Source organism: Ochotona princeps, chromosome 1 (assembly GCF_030435755.1).
Source record: "Ochotona princeps isolate mOchPri1 chromosome 1, mOchPri1.hap1, whole genome shotgun sequence".
In the NCBI taxonomy this organism is placed as follows: domain Eukaryota; kingdom Metazoa; phylum Chordata; class Mammalia; order Lagomorpha; family Ochotonidae; genus Ochotona; species Ochotona princeps.
Window position 1 is genome coordinate 70367182 of NC_080832.1, and position 24893 is coordinate 70392074.

General features: G+C 48.9%; 1 protein-coding gene across 2 annotated transcripts in view; it reads left to right on the forward strand.

Annotated features, from left to right (window-relative positions):
* Positions 1-21950, forward strand: part of GABRR2 (gamma-aminobutyric acid type A receptor subunit rho2) — a 35685-nt gene extending 13735 nt beyond the window's left edge. The window contains exons 3-9 of one of the 2 annotated variants that reach the window (XM_004580387.2): positions 10836-10903; positions 13376-13599; positions 14405-14487; positions 14672-14812; positions 17462-17614; positions 18504-18700; positions 21516-21950. In XM_004580387.2, the coding sequence (XP_004580444.2) occupies positions 10836-10903; positions 13376-13599; positions 14405-14487; positions 14672-14812; positions 17462-17614; positions 18504-18700; positions 21516-21827 (1178 nt within the window). In that variant the 3' untranslated portion in view covers positions 21828-21950. Of the gene's footprint in view, positions 1-10835; positions 10904-13375; positions 13600-14404; positions 14488-14671; positions 14813-17461; positions 17615-18503; positions 18734-21515 lie in introns of both variants that reach the window. The other variant, XM_058660861.1, reaches the window with a different exon arrangement.
* Positions 21951-24893: the final 2943 nt, after the last annotated feature.

Genomic DNA, 24893 nt, shown 5'->3' on the forward strand with positions numbered 1-24893 from the left:
CAGGGTGCAGCGACAGGTAACTGCAGCTGCACAGCCTAGGCCAAGGAGTGGCAAGGTCAGTTGGTACTTTGGAAAACTTGCAATGTGCCTGAATGAGCATTTGGAGGGATCAAAAGCTGAGGCAGGGCATTGGCTGAGCCCTTTAGCCGGTTCACATCATAGCTGTCAGGGGGTTGAGCTAGTAAGAAGTGTAGGGAACTCAGAGAAGTTAAATGTGGAGTGCTAGGGGAGGGACTAGCCAGGCCTTGCTACCTGACAGTCAGACACCTGCTAAGTGTCTGACCTGGCTGAGTCCACTCACTGAGTGGAGCCACTGGGAAAGGAAATTGCATGAGCCAGGAAGCTAAATGGATGTATACAGAAATCTGTGAAGTTAAAGGGCCAGCAAGCTATGGTGAAGCCCCGTGGTGCTGAGAAAGAGTGGGAGCTGCTGGCAGGCCAAAGTATGAAGGTAAGTGGAGCAAGACCTCTCCTGACCCAGCCATAGAAAAGCATTGTCTGATAAGCTGCAGCTTTCGGGAGAGGGAGGTGGCCATTGCTGGGAATGCAGTGATGCAAGTGAATCACTTCCTCTTGTGCCCCATTCCCTGACACCTGCTAGCAGCCTCATTGGCTGCAGCCACCCAGAAGACCATGGAAAGAGACAGTGGTTGTCAGTGGCAGCTCCAGGCACAGGCAAGCAAGCCCTGCACTGGCCACACACCTGCCCTCGGGGGCAGTCTGTGGGACCTACAGGATGTACCTACCATTCCAGGTCACACCTGGGCACCAGGGCCCAGAGCCACCTGTCACATGGCCCTGTGCTTGCTTCAAGGACCTGCACAGGCCTTCTACCCATGGGGCCTCAGAACGGGGGCCAATGGCATGCAGTAACCAGCCCTGGATCGGAGAGGTGGCCCAGGGCTGGGTGTTCAGGAAGATGTGTGTGCACACGGTGTGGGTGGGTGTGTCCTTTTGTGTGCAGGTTGTGGCTTTCTGGGAGAGCAGGAAGGCAGTCCCTGAGCTGGGCACCACCTTCCCACACGGCCAGCCAGGAACACCAGGAAGTCTGAGGATTGTGCTGTGAGGGAAGACTCTTCTGGACTGATAAAAAAGTGCGTCCGACAGAGACACGGTATAGGCTATAGGTACACGGCTATTATGTGACATTTCCTTTTTTTAAAAAGCTTTATTTATTTTATAGTAAGAGTTACAGAGAGAGAGAGATTGTGTGTGTGTGGGGGGGTGGGGAGCAGAGGGAGAGAGAAAGATTTTCTATCTGCTAGTTCACTTGCCAGATGGTTGCAATGGCCAGGGAGGAGCCAGCATGAATCCCAGAGCTAGGGGCTTCTTCTGGATCTCCCATGTGGGTACAGGGGTCCAAACACTTGGGCCATCCTTTGCTGCTTCCCCAGGCACATTAGCAGGGAGCTGGGTTGGAAGTTGAATATTCAAAACACAAATTGGTACCCACCTGTGATATTGGCATCACAGGCAGTGGCTTTAATTGCTATGCCACAACATGGGATTTTGTAAAATTTCACTCCTGCATGTCTCCTTCAAGGTCATTAACCCAGAGGGTCTTGACACCTTGCAGACTCCTGGAACCCTCAATCCTCACTCAGAGTATCTGGTTCGGCCACTTGGGTTTGGACCTGAGAGCTTCGCATCCTTCTCCAGAGCTGGGGTGGAAGGAACAGCAGCCTACCTAGTCCAGCCTTTCCCACTGCCACCCCTGTGCACTCCCAATCCGTGTGGCACTCACTGCCCAGCTAGAGGCAGCACTCCAAAAGTCAGGTCATTTTCAAACAAGAATATTCAATTACACCGCCAGTCTCACTGCCAGTATTTCAAATGGATTGAAACTTTGCAAGGAGCCCTTAAGGAAAGGGAGGAAACATGGAGGACACGCAGAACCAGATGAGGGCAGCAGGGCACAGGCAGGTCACTCAGAGCCACCCCATGGGGAGAGGTCTGGCTGCCTGGCCAGGGGCTCCAGCTACATTCATTTCCTGGCCTGGCTGGGGCAGGGCAGAAGGCACCCCTCTCCCCCGGATATCCGGCCCCCTCTGCATCTGTGCATCTCACCCCTAAAGGCACCAAGAACACCTGAGATATTCCCCCAGACCATCCAGCATACAGTCAGTGAGGAAGGACAAGGCGGTGGCAGGGCCAACTCATTCTGCTAGAGTGAAAGGTTCCAGGCATCAGCGGTGGAAAGGGAACTTTGAACTTGGCATCCAGGTCTTCCGTGAATGAAGCCTGACTGGTTGTGCAGGGGCTCCAGCCTTCTCCCACTCATTCTTCCTCTTGGTCTCTCACAGTATTTCTTAGAGATAAAGCACTGCCAGTTTTCTGTATGGTCTGTGACACATGGGAGCAACCGAGGGACTTAGATCAATGCAGTGAAGTTGTCTCATGGCCTTGTCATTCATGAGTCTGATGCGGCTGTGGCTGGACTGTACTCAGGGGGTCAGCAGGGCTGTATTTCTTCCAGGAGGTTTTCGGGGGCTCTTCCTTCCTTGTCTCTTCTGGCTCTCTAAGCTCCTGCCCTTTGCTTCCAGCTGCAGAGCCAGCTCTGGTGGGCTGAGTTCTGCCTGTGAGGTCACTCTGACCATCTCTTCACTGAGGGACCCATGTGATGACAGTGGGCTCACTTAGCTAGTCCCAGACACTCTCTCTGTTATTGTTGTTGTTGTTGTTTTTTTTTAAAGATTCATTTGAAAGGCAGAGTCAGAAAAGAAAAGGGAAAGACACAGAGAGATCTTCCATCGGCTGGTTTACTTTTCAAATGGCCGTAGCAGCTGGGTCTAGGTCAGACTGAATCCAGGAGCCTCATCCAGGTCTCCCATGTGGGTGGAAGGGGCTCAGAAACCTTATTCTGCCACCTTATTCTGTTTTCCGAGGTGCTTTAGCAGGGGCTGGATCAGAAACGGAGTAGCTGGGATTGCGGGTGCTGCATGCCTTACCTGCTTTGCCACAGCACAGGCCCCTGGGACTTGTAATTTAATATTGAACTTCTTGCAAATGAAATCCTACTGGGAGACAATCACTGGAGCAACCTGGACTCTCTGTGCTGGGGCAGGAGCATCACCATCTTGAGCGTCAGTGTTGTCTTTCTGTGTCATAGACCTGTGTGACTTTGCGGGACATGGTGACATACCGTTCAAAGAAGGGCTCTTTCCCTGTGATAGTTCCTTAGAGAGCTGAAGTCCATTGCCCCAAAGTTTTGGGGTTTTGCAAGTTCATGGTCCAATAATTTCAGTAGTCCTTGATGTGGTGTGACTGTGACAACACCAGCCCGACCACAGTTCTCTGTGGGCCTGTGCTGCTCATGGGGGGGACACCTGATACCAAACATAACACCCCCTGGCTGTGGTTGGTCCATGCAGAGCCAGGCACTCCATCCCTTCTATTGTTCTGCTTGCCCATGAGTATCTTTTCTACATCCTTCCAATAGCAGCACAATCAGTAATTGCAAAAACATGGATGCAACCAAAATGCCCATCAGCAGACGATTGGATAAGAAAGCTATGGTTCATCTACTCCATGGAATACTACTCAGCTATTAAAAAAAAAAAGCAGTTCTTTGTGGCCAAATGGGCCAAACTGGAAACCATAATGCTAAGGGAAATGAGCCAATCCCAAAAGGTTAGATACCACATGTTTGCTTTAATTTAAGATGATATGATGTTATGTAAAACATGTAATGCTATGTATGTTATGTTATAAGTTGTGTATAAACTAAAATTGAAATGTCAATGAGGTGGTCACAGAATGTGGTTAAGAACTCGCATTTATTTTTAACATATTGGTAACTCATTACTATGCCAACTAATTCCATAATGATGTAAATTTTTGCTGATGGTATATGGGAAGGGTCTCCCTAAGAAGCCGTTGAACTAGGCCGGACAGCAAGATGCTGGACTCTGTTTGGTATATGCTTGCAGTGAGGGAATCTCAACTGAGCTTGAACTGTGGTTATGTAACAAGGTGGAGTAACCCAACATGGGAGGAGGGTGTAGGGAGGGGTGGGGGTATTCTATTACCTATTAAACTGTGTCACATAATACAATGTAATTAAATAAAATAAAAAAATGAAAAAAAAAACAAAAACAAAAGTTATTTTATTCACACATAAATAAATATGTGTATTTGTTCTCTTCCCTGCAATTTTTTTAGGCTGGTGTGCATGACATTCACTTGTATAGATATGATATTCTTGGGCCCAGCACAGTGGCTCATTGGCTGAATCCTCACCTTGCAAGCATTGGGATCCCATATGGGCACCAGTACATGTCCCGGCTGCTCCATTGCTTATGGCCTAGAAAAGCAATTGAGGATGGTTCAATGCCACTCACATGGGAGACCCAGAAGGAGCTCCTGGCTCTGGCTTCAAATCAGCTCAGCTCCTTCCCTTGTGACCATTTGGGGAGTAAATCAGCAGATGGAAGATCTCTCTGTTTCTGCCAGTCTCTCTGTAAAACATGTCTTTCAAATAGAACATAAATGAGTCTTTTTTTAAAAAAATGAGCAAAAATTGTAACCTGGAAATTTTTAAAGATGACATGAAGCCTCCTGCCTATAAAGTCTCAGATTCATTGGTAATTATGAAAGTGAAAAGTAAGACAAACACTGAGAAAAGTCCTTATGTCCATGATAGGCATAAATTGAAAGTTGGATTATGCCAAATGCCAGCAGGCCTGGGCTTTGAGGGGTGTGGTCAGTGAATGTGTTGTTCATGTGTACCGCAAACCAGCTGGCCAGTGACACTGAGGCCACAAGGACCTTGTGTCTTCCTGCAGTCAAGGACACAGACCTAGGGTGGGACCGTGGGAATGTGAGGAATCTGGGAAGAGCTGAGGGAATCAAGGCTGTGGAAGGGATAGCTGTGAGGGCAGAGAGCGGTCAGTATCCAGGTCAGCCTGATGACTTTCAGAATTGGGCAGAATGACCTTGCAGGGAGCCACATGTGTCTAATTGCCTCCTGCAGGCCTGGTAGTGGGCTTGGGCCATCATTCATCATGAGGACCTGGGGATCCATCTTAATTTATCTATGCAGGCTTCTATCCAGAAAACAACCTCTCATATGCCCTACGTGACTCCATGCAGTTTGTCCCCAGTTTCTCAAACACAGCTAAACCTTCATGTTGTTTCACTGTGACAAGGGTAATAGCTGATATTGAAGCAATGTATTTCCATCTTCAATAACCTCCAGTCCAAGCCACACTGGGCTCTTGCATCAAGAGCATGTCAACTGCTGTTTTCACTGTGGCGCTAGAATGCCACTCTGCCCTCAAGGCAGAACTGTGAGATGGAATGTTCCTGGGAACTAGAATTGCTCCTGATGACAGCAAGAGAATAGGGAAAATCCACCCGCACCCCGAACCCCCACCCCCCGCCCAGTCAATGGTGAGCTTTAGAAAAGACAGATAAATGGAACAAAGAGATCAAATGCACGTATATTTACTTCTTCCTTTTAAACTGTGGTGTTCAATGGAAATTTCCAGAAATGCATGAGAGCACTTGAGAACTGTATGGGTGGAATGGGGAGGAGGCTGGTGGCTCACTTGCCTGGGTGTAGCATGGGTAGTGTGTGTGTACAAATGTGCACAAATGTGCTGTACACTGAGTATGAGGAAAGAGTAGGGATACAGTGAGGGGCAAGGACAGGGAGGCGGTTGGACAGAGGAGCTGAGGCAGGGCTCCTGGCCGCCCAGGCCTGGGAGAAGCAGGCGGGGCCTCTAGACACAGTGTGCAGGTGCACATGCTGAAGTGACCCACAGCGCAGCCTAGGCTCTGGGTCTTGACCCAGAAGACAAGGAGTCTGAGGAGTTTCCAGATGGACCATGGGTCTACCCAAAGATGGATGGAGTGTTTGTATCTCAGCCAATGTTGCCAGCCAAGATTGTCCATATCTGTGCTTTCGGCCAGAGAACAGGCTGCACAGACCTGAGGGCCTCTGACTTCAGAGTCACAAGGCCGCCTGTGGTGGGAGGAAATCTGAAACACTTAGGACTACATTGAGTGGCTGGTAATTGTTGATTAAATTTTTCCCACACTTAGAAAGTGGAAGGGCTTGTGAGAAAGATCAAAGAAGCTGCCTTTAAAAAAATTATTATTTTGCACATCTGTGAAGTGTGGGTTAATTATACACCTGGCTACACCACGCTTACGCTGTTCACACAAGCTGAAATGGCTTTTCTTCTCCCACACCTGTTAGATGCGACAGGTGCGTCAACCCTGCCCAGACTTGGCCTTTTCGTTTTGTTCCTCTGGTTCCTGTGGCCTGAATTCATCCAAAGAAGCTGCGTGCGAGACCTTCTCCAATGCCTTTGGTCCAAATTCACCGATCCTTCCTCCGGTCCCCAGGAAGTCTTCTGGGTGTTTGTGTCCTCACTTCTACGTGGCATCTCATAGTAGAGCTAGTTGTCCACTTCAGGGATTGGAAATTCCTGGAGCCCAGGGACTACGGCATTGCCACACTCCTCACTGCGCCTGGCTTGGGCTTGTCTACCGGATGCAGTGCGGATTGGAACGAATGAACCAGCCAGTGGAAATATCCAAATATGAGGAAGCACTAGGCTCACAAAAGTACTCATTCAAATTAAGTGGTCATACTATTGTATTTCTTCAAATAATAGGAATTCTTTAAATTAGAAGGAATTATACAGGTGGTGTTGTGGTACAACAGGCAAAGCTGCTACCCACGACGCCAGCCTCTCATATGGGTGCGGGTTCGTGTCCCTGCCGCTCTGTTTCTGATCCAGATCCCTGCAAATGCATCTGGGAAAGCAGTGCGAGATGGTCTAAGTGCTTGGGCCCCTGCAGTCACACAGGAGACTAGATGAAGTTCTCACCTCCTCTTTTCTGACGCAGTTTTGGCTGTAGCAGCCAGCTGTGGAATAAACAAGTGGATGCGAAAATCTGTCTCTACTCTCTCTTTCCCCCATGTCCCCTCACCTCCCTTTCTACCTCCTCCCATAAATCTGACTTTCCAAATAAGTGATTTTTTTAAAAGGTTTATTTATTTTTATTACAAAGTCAGATATAGAGAGGAGGAGAGACAGAGAGGAAGATCTTCCATCCGATGATTCGCTCCCCAAGTGAGCGCAATGGCCGGTGCTGTGCCGATTCGAAGCCAGGCTTCAGGGACTTCCTCCAGGTCTCCCACGCGGGTGCAGGGTCCCAAGGCTTTGGGCCATCCTTGACTACCTTCCCAGGCCACAAGCAGGGAGCTGGATGGGAAGTAGAGCTGCCGGGATTAGAACCGCCGCCCATATGGGATCCCGGCACATTCAAGGCAAGGACTTGAGCCACTAGGCCACCATGCTGGGCCCAGTGATTGATTTTTTTTTAAAGAAAGAATAGTTAAGAATAATCATTAAAGTCTTACTTTGTTTCAATTAATTTCACACATTTGAAGAAATTTTATCACAAAAAGCTTATAAAGGAGCCTGAAGAATTCACTTGCCATAGGCAAATCCTTGCCATGCTCTTGCTAACCTGTGGTGAGCAACTGCTCTGTGACAGATGGTTCAGAACTTCAGGAAACAGTCTCTGGTGTTTAACCTCCACGGAGACAAGCAGCACCTTTGGCTGAGAGTGCCCTGCCCTTCTTCCAGCTTGGTACATGGAGGGATTTTGGCTGCTGGTTCCCCCATTGCATCCTGTCTTACCATCTGGAGCGTTTGCCTTCTGCCAGCTCTGCTGGGGCCGAGCAAAACTGTGCATCATTCACAGCAGCTGTCTTCGAGCCCAGGGAAGGTGGCTGGTACCAAACTTTTGTCCAGGTCCCCAGTCACAGTGTAACTTCAGTGGGCAGGTGGCTGGTGTGACCAGCGTCCTTCCTGGGCACCTGTGGTCTCTTCAGGGAACCAGATGTGCAGAGTGTGGAACTTCTGTGACAGAGACACCAATACTAAGACATTGGCAGGGCCATTCCTGCCTGAAGCAAGTGTTAAACACTCTTCAGGCTAAGCTCTTCATGACTGCTGAGTGGGGTTGGTGAGGAGTGACATTCTGGCTATGCCCACGTGGTAAGTGGGAGAGGCCATCTGAGTAACAACAAGCAGAAAGAAAAGTTTTCTACAATCCCATACCCATCACCTCTCCATGTGACCTTTTGATCAATTTTATTATAGTGATTGCATTTCTATTTTTCTTTCTGCTTTTATCCCCAGCATACATCACCTTTAACCCTGTAATTGAGTTTGTATGCTTTGGAATTATCTATCAAATGATCTATATGGCATGCATTCAATCCATGAGATGAGAGCCACCCATGTTCTTGCATGTAACAGTATTTCCATTGTATGAATTTGCCACACTGTGGCAGGGAGTTTCAGAAGAATCTGTGGGGAAAATAGAATTAAAAGATAATTTGGCAGGCATTAAGTGCAGCAGTTAAGTCGCCGCAGCTCATATGGGAGTGCCAATTCAAGACCCAGCTGCTTGGTTTTCAATTCGGTTCCCTGTTAATGCACGCCTGCTGTGACCTGGGAAAGCAGTTGAGAACAGTGCAAAGCCTTGGGACCCTGTACCTGCGTGGGAGACCCGGAAGAAGCTCCTGGGTCCTGGTTTCAGATTGGTGCAGCTCTGGCCATTGTGGCTGCCTGGGGAGTGAATTAACAGACAGAAGATCTTCCTCTCTGTCTCTCCTCCTCTCTGTATATTTGACTTTCCAATAAAAATAAACAAGTCCTAAAAAAAAAAAAAAACACTCATCATGATAAAAAAAATGGATCCATCCTAATGCGTGCTTTCTAGGACATGGGAGGAAAAGTGACAACAGAAAGCCTAGGGGACCAGAAAGAACCCCTGGATGAACACACATCTTCTGGTGCTGCCTTGGTTGGTCCCTCACTGCTCATGCCCCTGGGGTATCCCCAGCAAGGCCTCCAGTGCAGTGCACCGGGCTCCTATCTTAAAGCAGAAAAGTCTCACTGCAGGGTTAAAGGGCCGCTAGTTGATTTTCCTGTTACCTCCTGAGAGGACTCTGCCCTACTCTGAACATAAGATTGTACATGGAAGAAAGAGAAAGAAATTCCCCTAAGTCCAGATTGGGAGTAGCCACAAAACCTAAGAGCTGAGGCAGTGGGGAGGACCAAAGGTGAAGTTCAGCCCAAAGAAGGAGAGTCCCTGGCCTCTGTCCAGGGAGGTGTGAACCTCCCTGAGGACAAAGGTGAATACTCCCACCCAGTTGGAGCACCCCAACCTCAACCTGCACCCACAGTCACCCATAGCTTTGATCAAATTTCTTATTTGAAGGGTGGCCTGCTCTGTGGACAGAGACACAGTAACACAGACACCAATTGAGTAAGCTGATCTGTTTTATCTAGCACATTCCCAGAGCCCAAACTCACCCTGGTCAGACATGGTACCCATTGCCTGAAAATCAGGCCACTGGGTTTTGACCTTTCTTCTTTTTTTAACATTAAAACCTGAAAAAAGGCTTACTGAAGCATAGCAAGCTACAGAAAAGTACACAGGTTCACAGTGTCCAGCTCACAAAACTATCAGAAAGGGAACTGACCCAGCTCAGAAGAAAGGATGACATCACAGTGAAGATGCACACACCCTTGATTTGAGTCCCTGGCTTCAGGTCCTGGCTTCAGGTCCTGGCTCTGCTCTCGACTTCAGCTTCCTGCAAACGCACAGCAAAGCAAGCAGTGAGTGACTCACAGAGCGCAGTGCCCTCACACACAGGAGACAACACTGAATCCCTGACTTCTGGCTTTGATCTGGCCCAGCCCCATCTGTTGTAGGTCTTTGGGGCAGTGAACCAGTGGATGGGAGCTGTCATCTGTCTTTGTTTCTCTCTGACTTTCAAATAAAAAGATTAAGAATAAACGAATAGAAAGGACAGGACCCCAGGTTGAGCCACAGTCACACTCAGTTTGAGGAAGTTTGTGTCACAGGTCAGTGCCAACGCCAGCACTGTATGTGGTTTTTCACTGTGACCTAACTCCTGAGCAGTGAAGAGCTTGGTCTCACTCCAGGCTGAAGGCCCCGAGGGGGCAGACCCCAGGCCGCGTAGGGTCCTCTGAAGGTGGAGTTTGAATGATTCAATGAAGTTGACTGCAGGCGTGCAGGTGCCTCTAATCTGCTCAGAAGCTGAGGGGTAGGCCCCAGACTGTCCTTTGTAGAAATTGCAGGAAAACAAATGACCAGGTCTGCCTTGGAGGATTCATCCAGCACTGTTACCTCTGTCCTTCAGAGTCATGCTGAGATGCTGAGAGCAGTGATTTAACACCCCAGTTCACCGGGCTGAGGCAGGTGTCAGGGGGCGTGAGGTTAGTCACCTGATCTGGCTCATCCTAGGAACCAAACTTGAGGCAGACAAGAGTCCCTGCATTCAGAGAAAGCTCAGGCAGTCAGCTCATCAGGGACTAATGGGAAGATCCTCACATAAGTCTTTCATTAAAAAAAAAATGCACTTATTTTCATTTTATTAGCGAGGTGGAGAGCTAGAGGGGAAAATCTGCCATCTGTTGGTTCACTTCCCAAATGGCCACTACAGCCAAGGCTGGGCCAGGCTGAAGCCAGGCACTAGGAATTCAATCTGGGTGTCCTACACGGATATGAAGGACCCAAGTACTTGAGCCATCAAACCTTCTGCCACCCAGGGTGTGAGCCAGGAGAAAGCTGAATTGGGAGCAGAGCAGCCAGGACCTGAACTCTGGCATTTCAATGTGGGATGCAGGCATGACAAGTATCAGCCTCTTGTCCCTCCCTTATAGAATGAACCATGGCAACACCCTGTGCCAATCCTGTCTTCCCAGGGAATGTAGCCAGGGTCATCTCCTCACATGGGGGAGAGGAACATGTGTTGACTAGCTGTCTCTCCTCCACAGGCCCCGCTATCCCCGTGGGTGTGGACGTGCAGGTGGAGAGCCTGGACAGCATCTCCGAGGTGGACATGGTATGCAGCGCCCTGAACCCTGCGGCCTCCAGGGAGGGATGGTGCGGCTGAGCTTCTAGGAGAGCCCATGATATGGTGCTCCTCAGTGCTGCCAACTGTGCCCACATGGAAGGAGCAAGAACTGGAAGCAGTGAAATTAGGGATGCAGTCAAATCTGAAGTAGGGTTCTCATGTGTCGTGGATAAATATGGTCTAGGAGGATGGTCAAATGCAGGTTCCTGGGTCCCTCCCCACAGTCCCTGATCCAGAATCTCAGGGAACAAGACACAGGCCTTGGTGTGTTGAACACACTCCCTGAGTGTGGGCAATGGTCACGTGAACCACACATGGGGAGCAGAGAAGGTGGATAGTTACAGGTTAAAATTTTATACCTCTTATGGGCCTGAGGTGATGACACAATGGTTAAATCTTCACCCTGCAAGCGCCAGAATTCTATGTGGGCACCTGTTCATGTGCCGGCTGCTCCACTTCCCACCCAGCTCCCTGGTTGTGGCCTGGGAGAGCAGTCAAGGACAACCCAAAGCCTTGGGACCCTGCACCCATGTGGGAGACCCAAAAGAAGCTCTGGGCTCCTGGTTTCAGATTGACACAGCTCTGGCCATTGTGGCTGCCTGGGGAGTGAATTAAAACTCCTCCTCTCTGTATATCTGCCTTTCCAATAAAAATAAATAAATCTTTTTTTAAAAGAAGGAAAGTAAAGAAAAACACAAAGAAGCAGAAAGACAGATGACAACTCTCATCCACTGCCTCACTTCCCCAAATGCTGGGCCAGATCCAAGGCAGGATTCATGGCTGGTCACTGTGCCATGTTTGCTCTGGGTGTTCTCTCTTTTTTTTTTTTTTTTTGATTTTTTTCATTTTTTTTTATTAATTATTATGCATTATGTGACAGTTTCATAGGCTCTGGGAATCCCCCCACCCCTCCCCACGCCCCTCCCCCCTGGTGGATTCCTCCACCTTGGTGCAGTATTACACTGGGTGTTCTCTTATGCTGGCTGTCTCCTGCACTTGACTGTAGACTGGGAATGCCAGGACGGGTCCTTTGTTTTTTTTACCACCACCTCTGCAAACCTTTCCTAGTGCGGGTGTCAGCACATAAATGAGTGAAAGTGAGGGAGGCACCTCCTTCCTGCGGCCATGAACATGGGCACCTCCCTCGTTCCTAATGGACCCAGCATGGCAGAGTTGATACAGTAACTGAGACTGTGTAACTGTCACAATGTCAGCACTTTGTAAAAGATGTGGTGCTATATGGGAGTGTGCCAGTTACATGAAGGTGTGATAGGTGGGAGTATGACAGCTTCCGAACTGCTGCAGTATACAGTGCCAGCCCCTTTTGATATCCAGAAGTTAGGGTCTCGGCAGCCTGGCTGCCTCAGACCTCACTCAGCCCAGCTGTCTCTGTGGATTTGCAGGTCTTCCTGCCCTCCTCCAAGGGAAGTTCAGGATCCCAGGGAAGCATGTCCGAATACCTCACCTCTCTTGGAGGCATCACCAGCCAATGGGAAGGCAGGTGACCTCCAGCACTAAGAACCTGGCCATGCCAGCTGCATTTGTAACTCTGCAGCATGCCATCTTGACAGCCTGTCCTCCAGCAGTGTGCCCTGGAAGGACAGAGCCAGAAGGAGAATTTGGCCGATCCTTTCCTGCTGATGTGTAGGCTATGCCCTTTGCAGGTGGCCAGAGAGTTCCAGCCAGGGCTGATCTATGGGATCTGAGTCAGATGTTGTGTGGGCACCACTCAAGTGCCCTTGCCTTAGCCCCCTTCCCGGGCTTCCTCTGGGCTAGCCACCACTGCATACTCTTTCCATCCTCCCTCCCCTACACTCCCATAAGAGGAAATTTTAGGCAGGTTTTCCCCCCCTCATTTGTACCTTGTTCTTAGTTGTATAGCATAGGGGCCCAAGTCTTGGTTGAAGACATCAACTTTCCAGTGGGAGAGGCATTGTTTAACAAGCACTAGCTGGGGTGAATAGCAACTCAGTGGTGGGAAGGACACCATCTTACCTTCAAGAGTCCTAACTAACAGTGGGAACTTCCCTACACTTGATCTTAGCCAAAAGGCTGAGAATTGATGGGAGCTTTCCTGAGGGACACCTGACTGTCCTGCTTCCTAGAAGTGTCCACTAAGCTGAAATGCAGTGGTTAGACAATACAGTGAAGAACCATGCAGGAGAAGGTCTAGGTGAGAGAGGCCAGGGCTTTTGGTAGATCCTGCATGGTCAGCCTCATGGCTGAAGCTTTTGTTTGTTCTGTCTCCCGGCTCCAGCCTCATGAGGTACAAACTGAGCTGTTCTCTTTCCGATTGCAATAGTGCCATTGCCTTAGAACTGTACCACAGGGCTGCCAAACCATCACCTCTGATTCTGGAAGCCAAGGTGTGTTAGTTACAGCAGTGGAAGATGGAAGTGGGTTGTAAGGAAGAAAGCTTTCTAAGCCATTTCTGTCCGGTCTCACCCCTGGCTCCCCCAGGACTTCACCATGACCCTGTACCTGCGGCATTACTGGAAGGACGAGAGGCTGGCCTTCTTTAGCACTAGCAACAAGAGCATGACCTTCGATGGCCGGCTGGTGAAGAAGATCTGGGTCCCCGATGTCTTCTTTGTTCACTCCAAAAGGTCATTCATTCATGACACCACCACTGACAACATCATGCTGAGGGTGTTTCCAGATGGCCACGTGCTATACAGCATGAGGTACCCATGTGGCACTGTTGTTCCTGTGTCCAGTGTCATTCCAGTATGTGTGGTCAATCCCTGTGACCCTGAAGAGTTTGTCACTGCAATCAGGTCTGTGGGCTATGTTGGCGACATGAACCTTCCGATGCCAGTTGGGATTGTTCAAAGATGAAATGTCCACCCCAGGAGGTGGTGACTTCACATTACTGGGGATCTTAAACTTGAGTCAGGCATTTGGTCCAAATGTGTTGTTGGAGACAACAACATTCTCTACACCTTCCATCCATAAGAGTCTATGATTCTATGATTGGTAATAAAGATTAGAAAAATGGTAACAACAGCTACTGTTTTTTGGTGCTATTGCAGATGGGTTTCTGAGCTAACTCGAGAGATTTAAATGGTCTTATTCTATGTATTCCTGTTCTGAGTGTGCAAAACTAAATGCTAATATCAGGCCCTTCCTATATTTGGGTTATAGATTGGGAGGATGGTCTAACCTTCCAGCTGCCTGTGGAGGATGTTATCCTATTAGAAGCGCAATGCCCAGAGAAAAGTGCAGGTGTGGGCTGTTAGTAAGCAACACCTCCAGTATGTGGGAGTGGACTGTCCCAGTCTAACAAACAGGACTCAGAACAGCACTAACTGCATCTGTTGCAGAAGGCAAACCTCTGTGAATTCTATGACTTAGCTACCCATGTCTTCAAACGCTTGAAGTAGGCATAGGAGGCAGCTGCTCTTGGTTCTGTCATGTCCTGTGTCCTCCTGGCTCTGGGAGAGTGAGTGAGCCCAGAACTCACTGCACATGTGTGTTTGGATTGTCTAGGATTACTGTCACTGCCATGTGCAACATGGATTTCAGCCACTTTCCCTTGGACTCCCAGACCTGTTCTTTGGAGCTGGAGAGCTGTAAGTGTATTTCCAATCCCCTTCCTCTAGCCCTTCCCTGTTATTTCTGTCATTCTAGTAGTCTTGAGATTGGATAATACCTGCCAGTGTTAAGACCTGTGCCCTCTGAGGCTGGGGTTTCTCTTTGCCTCACCCTGTCTCAGAAGCAAACAAGTTACACTAACATGCTTTCTTCTCCCCGAAGATGCTTACACAGATGAGGATCTGATGCTGTACTGGAAGAATGGGGATGAGTCCCTGAAAACAGATGAGAAGATCTCCTTGTCTCAGTTTCTGATTCAGAAATTTCACACGACTTCAAGACTGGCCTTCTACAGCAGCACTGGTAGCCAACTTTTGCTATATAGTCTGACTCGCATAGGGAAGAAAAATATTAAAATTTTTCTTCAGCTTCTCCATTCCCAAGGAAAATAAATTTTGATGATTAAAATAGTATAGTCCTATAAAACACAAATAGCAGCGGAAAGCAGAGAGTGAGAAAGCTGCTGTCCCCTGAAGTCTAACCACAGAGGACACCGTGACAGACACTTTGCATTATGGTATACTTTTTGCCAAGGTGGGCTTGTGGCTTACATGCTATTCTATAACCTGACTTCTTCAGCTTAACCATGCAGACAGACAGCTTCCCAAGGAAATGCATTTATTGCCTATGCTGAGATTTACTGATTTATTGTTTAATGTTTAGCTCAACCTTTTCTTGGGCTGTGAGCCATGTGTGAAGTTTGTTGTTGCTACTGTTTCTAAAGATTTATTTGTTTTAGTTGAAAGGCATATTTACAGAGAGAAGGAGAGACAGAGAGAAAAGATCTTCCATCCACTGGTTCATATCCCAAATGGCCACCATGGCCAGAGCTGAACTGATCGGAAACCAGGAGCCAGGAGCTTCTTCTGGGTCCCCATTGTGTGGGTGCAGGGGTCCAAAGCTTTGGACCATCTCCATTGCTTACATAGGCCAGAAGCATGGAGCTGGATGGAAAGTAGAGCAACCAGGACATGAACCAGTACTCATACGGGATGCTGGTGCTTGCAGGCAGAGGACTAGCCATTTGGGTCATTGCACTGGCCCCATATCTGAAGTTTTTAATGAATGCATTTTCAGCTCATTCTGAGGTCACCTTTACTGAACTTCATTCAGGCCCTGTGGCTACTGCTGTGGGTGTGGTTTGACACAACACCCATGTGTTCCCTTTTCATTCTAGAGGTCAGAATCAGAGGGCCATGCACCTACCTTTTCCTGGCATCTGGGGCTGCCAATGGGGCTCAGCACTCCTTGCCTTGAAGCCATCTCATCCATCTGTGCCTGTCCACACCCAACCTTCTGCCTGTGTCTCTGTGTCTTCACGTGGATTTCTCCCTTCTGCTTTGGTTCAAACATTCCTTGCCTGTAAAATGGGATGGGATGAAGGTCCCAGTTCATCGGATCAGAGTCCACTCTCATCCAGCAGAACCTCATTTTGCTGGTGTGTATCTGCAAAGTCCCTATTTGCAAATGAGTTAGGGCTTCCACGTGTCTGTTAGGGGTCAATAAAGTGGCTATGGACACTGGAGGACAGCATTGCCCTTGGCTCCAGTGCTGAGAAAGCTTAACCCTTCTGTGGGAAGATTTTATTCTACTCCATGCACCTGTGTGGCCTGCATGACCCATTTGCCAGCCTCACTCACACCCCTCAATGTACACATCCAACACTGAAAAACAGCAAGCTCTGGCCAAGGTGGTGCCGGCATTGAGACAACCACAGGCCTGCTTCTGTTTAAGCTTGTCATGCTAATCTTCAGCTGTCTGCTTCCCTCTAATATGCATGCCATGAGATTCTCTTTTCTCTGCAAGTAGAAATCAATTCCATTTTTAAAGGTTTTTCACATAACTTGTATTATGTGCCATGGTTGTAACTGCTTTCAGTGAGTTGACTAATTTCTACTCCACCAATCTATGGTGTGGATATTATAATCACCTGTTTACAGGTGAGAGAGCTGAGACTCTGGGATTCAGTTGCTTGCTGTAGTTGTACAGATGGAGAGCAATCGCAACCAGGCCATCTCCCTTAACCATGATGTGTACTCCACTTCAGGTATGTTCTGTGTGGATATGGCATGCTGGTTTTGTTCACAAGCCATCTAGAGTACAGAAGAAAATGCATGCCACTCACATTAGCTCCTGTGTAATGCATGTGCAAGGCCTGCTGTCCCTGGAAGAGGGCTGTGATCTCACCCAACAGTGCTGTGCTGGGAACAGACACAAGTTCAAGGCTCTTGGCTGCTTCCTGGTGTTTCCAGGACAATGTTCTCTGGTTTTCTTAGCTAGATTGAAGAGTAATGCAACAGTCCTTAGCAGAGTCAAATCAGCTTTCACACTGTCTGTGGCACCCTCTTTGATTCCAGTGGCTGGATAATCATTTGGGGCTCACTTGGGACCTCACAACTATGGGCTGGTGACTCTCAGATTACTACAGTAACACGTGTTTCTATCATCCCTTTTTCCTTAGTCATAACAGAATGGCAAGTGACTTCTGCAAGGTAGATGTAAAGTCAGGCCTTAGGGTCCTGTGAATGACTTGCTTCTTTCGTGATGTGCAAAAGGGAGCAGTGATGGAGCCCAGCTCTACTTGCTCATGCCTCAGTGGCCTTGGCCTTAACTATCAGAAACCACCCCAATGTCCCACACTTTGGAGTAATGAGTCCCCCTAAGAAATACGGATATGATTTGCAGGTAACAAACACCAAACACACAACTAAAAATATTGTGTTGAGAAGTTGGTAACACTGAGCAAGTCAGTAAAAGCACTAGACATGGGCACGATACTTATTTGTAGAAGAGAGAGTTCAGAGTGATTCTAACAAGCTACTTGATGTGTAATTTGAACATTCTGCTGCAGCTGAGTGTGATCACCAGGAGAGCGTCCCAGGGGAGTTAGTTTTTAGCTCTCAGTTGGAACCTCATTGGTTTCTTCCTGTGTCTGCTCCTCCCCCCGCCCAGGCTGGTACAACCGTCTGTACATCAACTTCACCTTGCGCCGCCACATCTTCTTCTTCTTGCTCCAAACCTATTTCCCCGCCACCCTGATGGTCATGCTGTCCTGGGTGTCCTTCTGGATTGACCGCAGAGCTGTGCCAGCCAGGGTCTCCCTAGGTAAGTGCATTTGATGAGAAGCGCGGTGGGCTCGCGATTTGTTCGTTGGTTTGTGTTCCCCAGCAGATCACTCTGTAGAGAAAAAGCAAAGCCTGCATCAGATTTATTGCCACAGGCAGCAGAGGCTACTTTTCCTCCTGTGTCTTGTCTTTACCATGTGGATGTGAGCCTCAGTGACTTCTACTGTGTTGGGAAGACCACAGGTTTATAAAACCACATTTGCTTTAGAAAGCTGTAGCCTATTTGGGATGGCTCAGTCCCTAGATAAATGAGACAATTCTACAAATGACAAAAGTTCATTCTGTAAGCACAAGAATTTTGTTTGCTGGCCTTGTTTCAACAGATGGAGGGTTTGGAAGGATGAGGACCATAATCAGTGATTTCTGACAATGGGAGGGCAGCATTCCCTAGGGCTGTGGTTTTAACCCTTATCAGACCCCAAATTTCAGAGTTGAGGCTAACACTCATCATTCTCAATTCAGACAAAATTCAGGTTGGTCCCTGAGAATAGAAACAAGACTGGCATAATGGGCTCCCAGAAATTTCTACCATCTTTGTGGCTTAGGTGGAGGAGCAAGTACTTGTTTTTTGAGAAGGTTCCTAGAGGATTTTAATTCCCTATCCCATCAGGTCCTCTTGGAAGAGCTTATAACCTTGTCAGCCACAGCCCAGAGACCTGTGTTCCAAGTGAATGGGAGTGAAAGAGAACGAGCAGCCAGCTGGCTGTGGAGACAGAGCAGTCTCTTGGGAAGGTGAATCCTGGTCCCTCAGCAAGGGGCAAACACATCTGGGGGGTTTCCTCCTTGGACCTGAGAGAACAGAAGAGCTTAGTGACATGTAGGGTGGTGGGGGCTGCTGTCAGCAGTTGAACTGCCACTGGGTGTTGCAGGTATCACGACGGTGCTGACCATGTCCACCATCATCACGGGCGTGAACGCCTCCATGCCCCGCGTGTCCTACATCAAGGCGGTGGACATCTACCTCTGGGTCAGCTTCGTGTTCGTGTTCCTCTCCGTGCTGGAGTACGCGGCCGTCAACTACCTGACCACGGTGCAGGAGCGGAAGGAGCGGAAGCTGCGGGAGAAGGTGAGAGGGCTCCGTGGTCTCCTCAGCTCAGCTGTGCCACTGGTCAGATGAGAAGGAGAAGGTGCTTGGGTCAGGGAAGAGGGAGGCTTTAAAGAAGCCTCCAGCTTCTTCCCCAAAGGATTCCGGGAAGCAGAAAGTCTGTGATCAGAGACCAGACACAGAAGAAGGCCTTGCAGACCCATGCTGGGCCACTGTCTCCTCAATTGCAAAGAGTGGCTGCCAGAATCAAGCAGGGAGTTCGATGGAAAGTAGAGCATCCAGGACACAAACTATCACCCATATGGGATCCCAGTGTGTGCAAGGAGAGAACTTCAGCAACTAGGTTAATGTTGTGCCCAGATTTTGTGATCCCCAGAAAATCATCAGGAGTCTGAAGTCCATGCAAACGCATCAAGGCGGTTTATTCAGGCTAACCTAGGTTGGCAGCCGCCTGCCCCGCCCAGCAGGACGGGAGGTGGGGTAGTAACAGCCGAATCAGCATCAACAGCAAAACCGGCAGAAGAAGGGCCAGAAGAAAAAGAGCGAGGTTCAACTGTTTAGGGGTTTTATACATTTCAGGCCAATTCCATATAATTATGCAGTCTTGATTGGTCAGTTTAACTGTTAACTTTTAAAAAGAACAAGTTGGCAGGCTTCTATTGGGTTTGAAGCAAGCAACTTTCAGAAAGCACAAACTGATGGGCCATAGGGCAGTGGGTCTTATCTAACACCAGGGGCCTCCTTCCTGAGGAGTGCTCTGCCTATGTGACCTGCCAGGTGTCCTGCTCGGTGTCATGTAGACTGTCAGGCCTGGAGTTCACACAGCCCCCCAGTCGAGCAAGTAAGGCAGAAATCACAACAGCAGAAAACACTTAGGTTTTTCACTACTGTGTTGGGCCCTATCTTTTTTTTTTTTTTTTTTTTTTTTTTTTTTTTTTTTTTTAAAGAAAAGAAGCTTCTAGGCAGTCATATATGGAAAGGTCACCGGGCCCCTCAGTGTCTGGGAAATGACATCTGAGAGGTGAGAACATGTGTTCCACTGTCACCAAACACCTGCTTTAGAGGTGAAAGGTGTAGCTGAAGGGGAACAGACAGCAATGGGAAGACAAACTATCTCCCCTATTGTCCAGAGGAAAGCCACCTCTCAGGATCATTAACATACCTGGCCTCCAGCAGGGCAGCTGAGGTTCCTGAGGGCACCAAGGTGCACCTGCCCCAGGATCACCTTCCTGAGTCTGATAAAAATGGAGACTCCAGGGCCTCCCTCTAGCCCTGCAGCAGAATCTCTGCAGATGACACTCCGGAATCAGCATTTTAAAACAGTTTTTAGGTAATCTTGATGCTCCAAGTGGCTGAAGGCAAAGCTGTCTGGGACCCTCTGGGCTCACCCTCGGGCAGGTCTGGGCAAGCGCTGCTGTGGGGCACAGGACCTGCCTCTCCCTAGTCCTCCCATGCTCTGACTGCTTATCTAGATCTTGTCTGACATACCAGGGGACAGTTCCTCTTTCTTAGACAAAAGTTGATGTGGAAATCATAGTGTCGGTCATTGCCTAATTCTAACTTAAAAATTTTAGCAGAAAAATTTGTTTCCATTTCCTCAAAAAGAATTTCAGCTTAGGGTTAGGATGTTGGCATAACAGTTAAGGTGCCTACATTCCGTATTAGAGTGCCTGGGTTCAAGTCCCTGCTCTGCCTCTGATCCAACTTCCTGCTACTGTGCACTGTGAGCAGTAGCAGGTGATGGTTCATGTGCTTGGGGCCCTGCCACCCATGGGGCAAATACGGATTAGACTTCCTGATCCTGGCTGGAACCTTGCACCACCCCAGTCATTGTGAGTATCTATAGAATGAATTAGCAAATGTGAGCTCTCTCTCTCTCCTGCTTTCAAATAAATGAAGCTTCTGTGTCTCCCACATGGGTGCAGAATCCCCAAGGCTTTTGGCCATCCTCAACTGCTTTCCCAGGCCACAGGCAGGGAGCTGGATGGGAAATAGAGCAGCTGAGACACAAACCGGCGTCCATATGGGATCCTGGCATGTACAAGGTGAGGACTTAGCCAGTGAGCCATTGCATCGGGCCCATGAACATACTTATGTGTGTGTATATATATATATTTATATATATATATTTTTTATGTAGTTAAACCAATAAAAAGTACATTGCATGGGCAAGCATTTGATGCAGTGGTTGTTGGATACAAGTCCTGTCTTCTCTCCCAATTCTAGCTTCCTACTGATGCACATGCTGGGAGGCATCAGTTGATGGGTCAGTGGTTGGGTCCCTGCTACCTACATGAGAAACCACGCAATAGATGAGAGCTTTGTTCTTCTATCTCTGACTCTCACATGAATAATCATTGCAGCCATTGTAACCCTTGGATCTCAAACATATTCCGTTAGCATAAGGACACTCTTCTACCTGATCATTTTCCTATTTGTAATTGTTGAGGTGGGACCCTACAGTGGAATCAGAACTCATGAGTCTAAAACTCTGTGCTCTAGCACTAGCTGTTTGTCCTCAGGAGAACTCCAAAGATCTCTGGATCCTGATTTTTGACTCTGCAATTGAGGACTTGTGAATTAGATCAGCAGTTCTCAATTCTGTTTCCACAGCAGAAGCACCAGAGAGTTATGAATGAATGTGCCTACAGTGGAGCCTGGCATGCCATTCTAAGACACTCCCACGAAGGGACTAGTGACCTCTGAAAGTCCTAGTTCTATCAGTGGCTCTGTGCGTGTGTGTGCTGGGGTTACGGGGCTCCTTGTTTTCAAACCAGACCACCTTCTTTGCCCATCTCACAAGGCCTGACCCTGCCCTTGTGTTTGCTGCCTGTAGTTCCCGTGCATGTGTGGGATGCTTCACTCAAGAACCATGATGCTGGATGGAAGCTGCAGTGAATCCGAGGCCAACAGTTTGGCCGGCTACCCTAGGAGCCACATTCTCACGGAGGAGGAGAGGCAGGACAAGATAGTGGTCCACCTGGCCCTGAGTAATGAACCTACCTCCTCCAGGAAGCGGGGGCTCCTGAAGAGCCAGGTGGGGCGTCGCATCTTCCAGAACACCCACGCCATCGACAAATACTCCAGGCTCATCTTTCCAGCTTCTTTCATATTCTTCAACTTAATCTATTGGTCGGTGTTCTCATAGGGGTCCCAAGGTTTTGTCTAACAGAGAACATGGACACTCACAGTGCTGGCCAGCCATGGACGCATGAACCTGTTGACCATGCACCCTCACTTAGAGGCAGCAGCAACTCCCGGACACCGTGAGGGGTGCCTCTCTTTCTGGAGCCCTGCTGCCCTGCTCTGGACCATGTAGGCTTGCTCCATGTTCATGCTGTATCCTTTGTCACACATTGTGTATCTCTGGGACCATCTTCTGTTCTTATATATGAACTAGCTCACAGGAGTTCCTCTCCTGTATAAAACAAAAGGACCCAAAAGCCTCCCAGCTGCTCCTAGAGGCTCATGAAACCAAGGCAGACGGGAAGGAAGGGCACATGAAGGGTGTTGTGACTGGGAGATGGCAAGTTAAGAAGGACAACATCTGTGAATCCATGCGACTAGATCAGGTGCCTGCTAGGAAGGAGAAAACTCAGATCCCAGACCAGGAAACGATTCAGCCTGGGTGAGTCAGGCTTCTGCCATCATGGGAGGATTTTGCTGTATAAAGACAAGCTATTCCTTCGTTCATTAACTACTGAGTCCTACCCTTGGCCGGGGACTGTAGAAATGATCACCTGGAGTACTTCTCCAAGCTCTACTCTCATTCCTGCCCTTCCCTCTCCCTCAACTCCAGTTTTGCTACTAGGGCTGCCTAGAAAGGCATTTTGGGTCTGCTGTGAGACCCCCCCCAAGGAGCCAGCTCCATGCTTCTCCCCTGGAACCACCAGGCAGGACAAGCCTGGGCCTGGGGGAAAGGAAGGGGCTCACGGGGAGGTGGCGGCGCAGGGCAACTGTGGAATCCGCCACACATGCCATTTTTCCCTTGTTCTGGTTCCCGCCCCTCTTCCGCACCCCACAATCCCACTTTGTCCAGCCAAGGGTCCCACTCTCTAGAACGACTCCTCCTGTACTTCCACAAGGTCATGACCCTTTTCTCCCATAGCTAAGCTCAGAGGTAGAAGATCAGTCACTGGCTCAGTCTGGTAACCTTGTTTTGGGAAATTCCTATATAATGTAAGTGAATTTCTGATTAGTAGGGTTTCATGTGATATAAATGATGTGACCTTTTCTTTTTAAAGATTTATTGATTTTTACTGGAAAGTCAGATATACAGAGAGGAGGAGAGACAGAGAGGGAAATCATCCATTTGCTGATTTACTCCTAAAGTAGCCACAATGGCCAGAGCTGAGCCTATCCAATGCTAGGAGCCTGGAGCCTCTTCCAGGTCTCCCACACAGGTGCACGGTCCCAAGGCTTTGGGCCATCTTCGACAGCTTTCCCAGGCCACAAGCAGGGAGCTGGATGGGAAGTGGGCTGCCGGGATTAGAATCGGCGGCCATATGGGATCCTGGCGTGTGCAAAGTGAGGACTTTAGCCACTAGGCTATCACACCAGGCCCAATAAATACTTTTAAAAGTCACATCAGACCTGCTGCTTTGGCTTAGTAGCTAAAGTCCTCACTTTGTACGCACCAGAATCCTATATGGGCACCGGTTCTAATGCCGGCAGCCCACTTTCCATCCAGCCCCCTGTTTGTGGCCTGGGAAAGCTGTCGAAGATGGCCCAAAGCTTTGGGACCCTGCACCTGTGTGGGAGACCTGGAAGAGGCTCCGGGCTCCTGGTTTCAGATCGGTTCAGCTCTGGCCATTGTGGCCACTTTAGGAGTAAATCAGAGGATGGAAGATTTCCCTCTCTGTCTCTCCTCCTCTCTGTATATCTGACTTTCCAATAAAAATCAATAAAATTTTTTAAAATTACCGGTTTATTTGAAAAGCAGTTTTACAGAGAAAATGAGTGAGATAAAGAGGTAGAGAAAGAGCGATCTTCAGGCTGGCCCAAAGCTGGGAACTGAGAGCTTCTTCTAGGCCGCCCACATGGGTGCAGGGACCCTAGAACTTCACTCATCCTCTGCTGCTTTCTCTGGCCATTACCAGGGAGCTGGATCAGAAGTGGAGCAGCCAGAACTCGAACCAATGCCCATTGAGATGTGGATGCCTCAGGTGGAGGCTTAACCTACTGTGCCACAGTGCCAACCCCAAAGATGTCATTTTGACAAGGGTGGGTGGACTCTGTTCCTTAAGTCATGGAACTTGAAATCAAAAGGGCAGTGAGGGAAGATCTTCCTCACGTTCATTGTTCACGCAAGGATATTGCTTGGCCTTCTTCCCCGCAGCCCTTACCAGCTTCCTGCCAACATGTGGGTGTCTGCTCTAAACTTTGGTAGAGGGTAGAATCACAGTAGAGCAAATAAAAAGGGGGTCTCTTGCCTCAAATGAAGTAAGCCCTGGACTGTGGCATCTGCTCCACAGTGCGTGTTTCAAGGGATGAGAACGCTCTGTTTCCGGGGACGAGAACACATCGGAATGCTCAGTCAGGGCCCGGGAGCTGCTGATCCTCTCACTCTCTCCCATGACTGGCCTTGTAGCTGCTGCCTGCACGCTTCACTCACCTCCCACACTGCCATGGATATTCCTTGGGTAGTCCTGTCCCAGCCGTGTGCTTTACCAGTCCACTGCCTGTGTTTTAGGACACACTCATCCTCCGTGGCTGCCAGCCCTCTGTGGACTGTGGCTTCTCATGCACTGGTCCAGATGCTTTGTGATCAGGGCTGGCATTCAAAGAGCTCACTCTCAGTGGCACAGGCTGTGGGCCCCATTAGGACGTAGGCTACTTTTGGTGACTGTAATCATCAAGATTCCTGAAGCACTTCAGGCTTAGTGATTCTCCAGAGGGACTGGCAGAACTATGATCCTAGTTAGAGGTTCCAAGCAAAAGCTTACAGATGGCAGTCAGAAAAGAGAGGCGCAAACAGGCAGGGGCTCGGGGGAAATGGGTTAGAGCTTGCAGTCCCCTCTCCTATGGTTGCTGTGTGCAGGGTGCCTGTTTTCCTGGCAATGTGACCTGACAATGTTCTTGGGTCAGGCCAAGCAGGCAAGGTTCCAAGCCCATCAAGTGGGTAGTTTTCACTGGGGTTTGGCCCTGTACACAGAACTGATCACCCGCTCGGTAATCTCAGTTTCTACTCCTCTCCCCCAGAGACTGAGTTAAT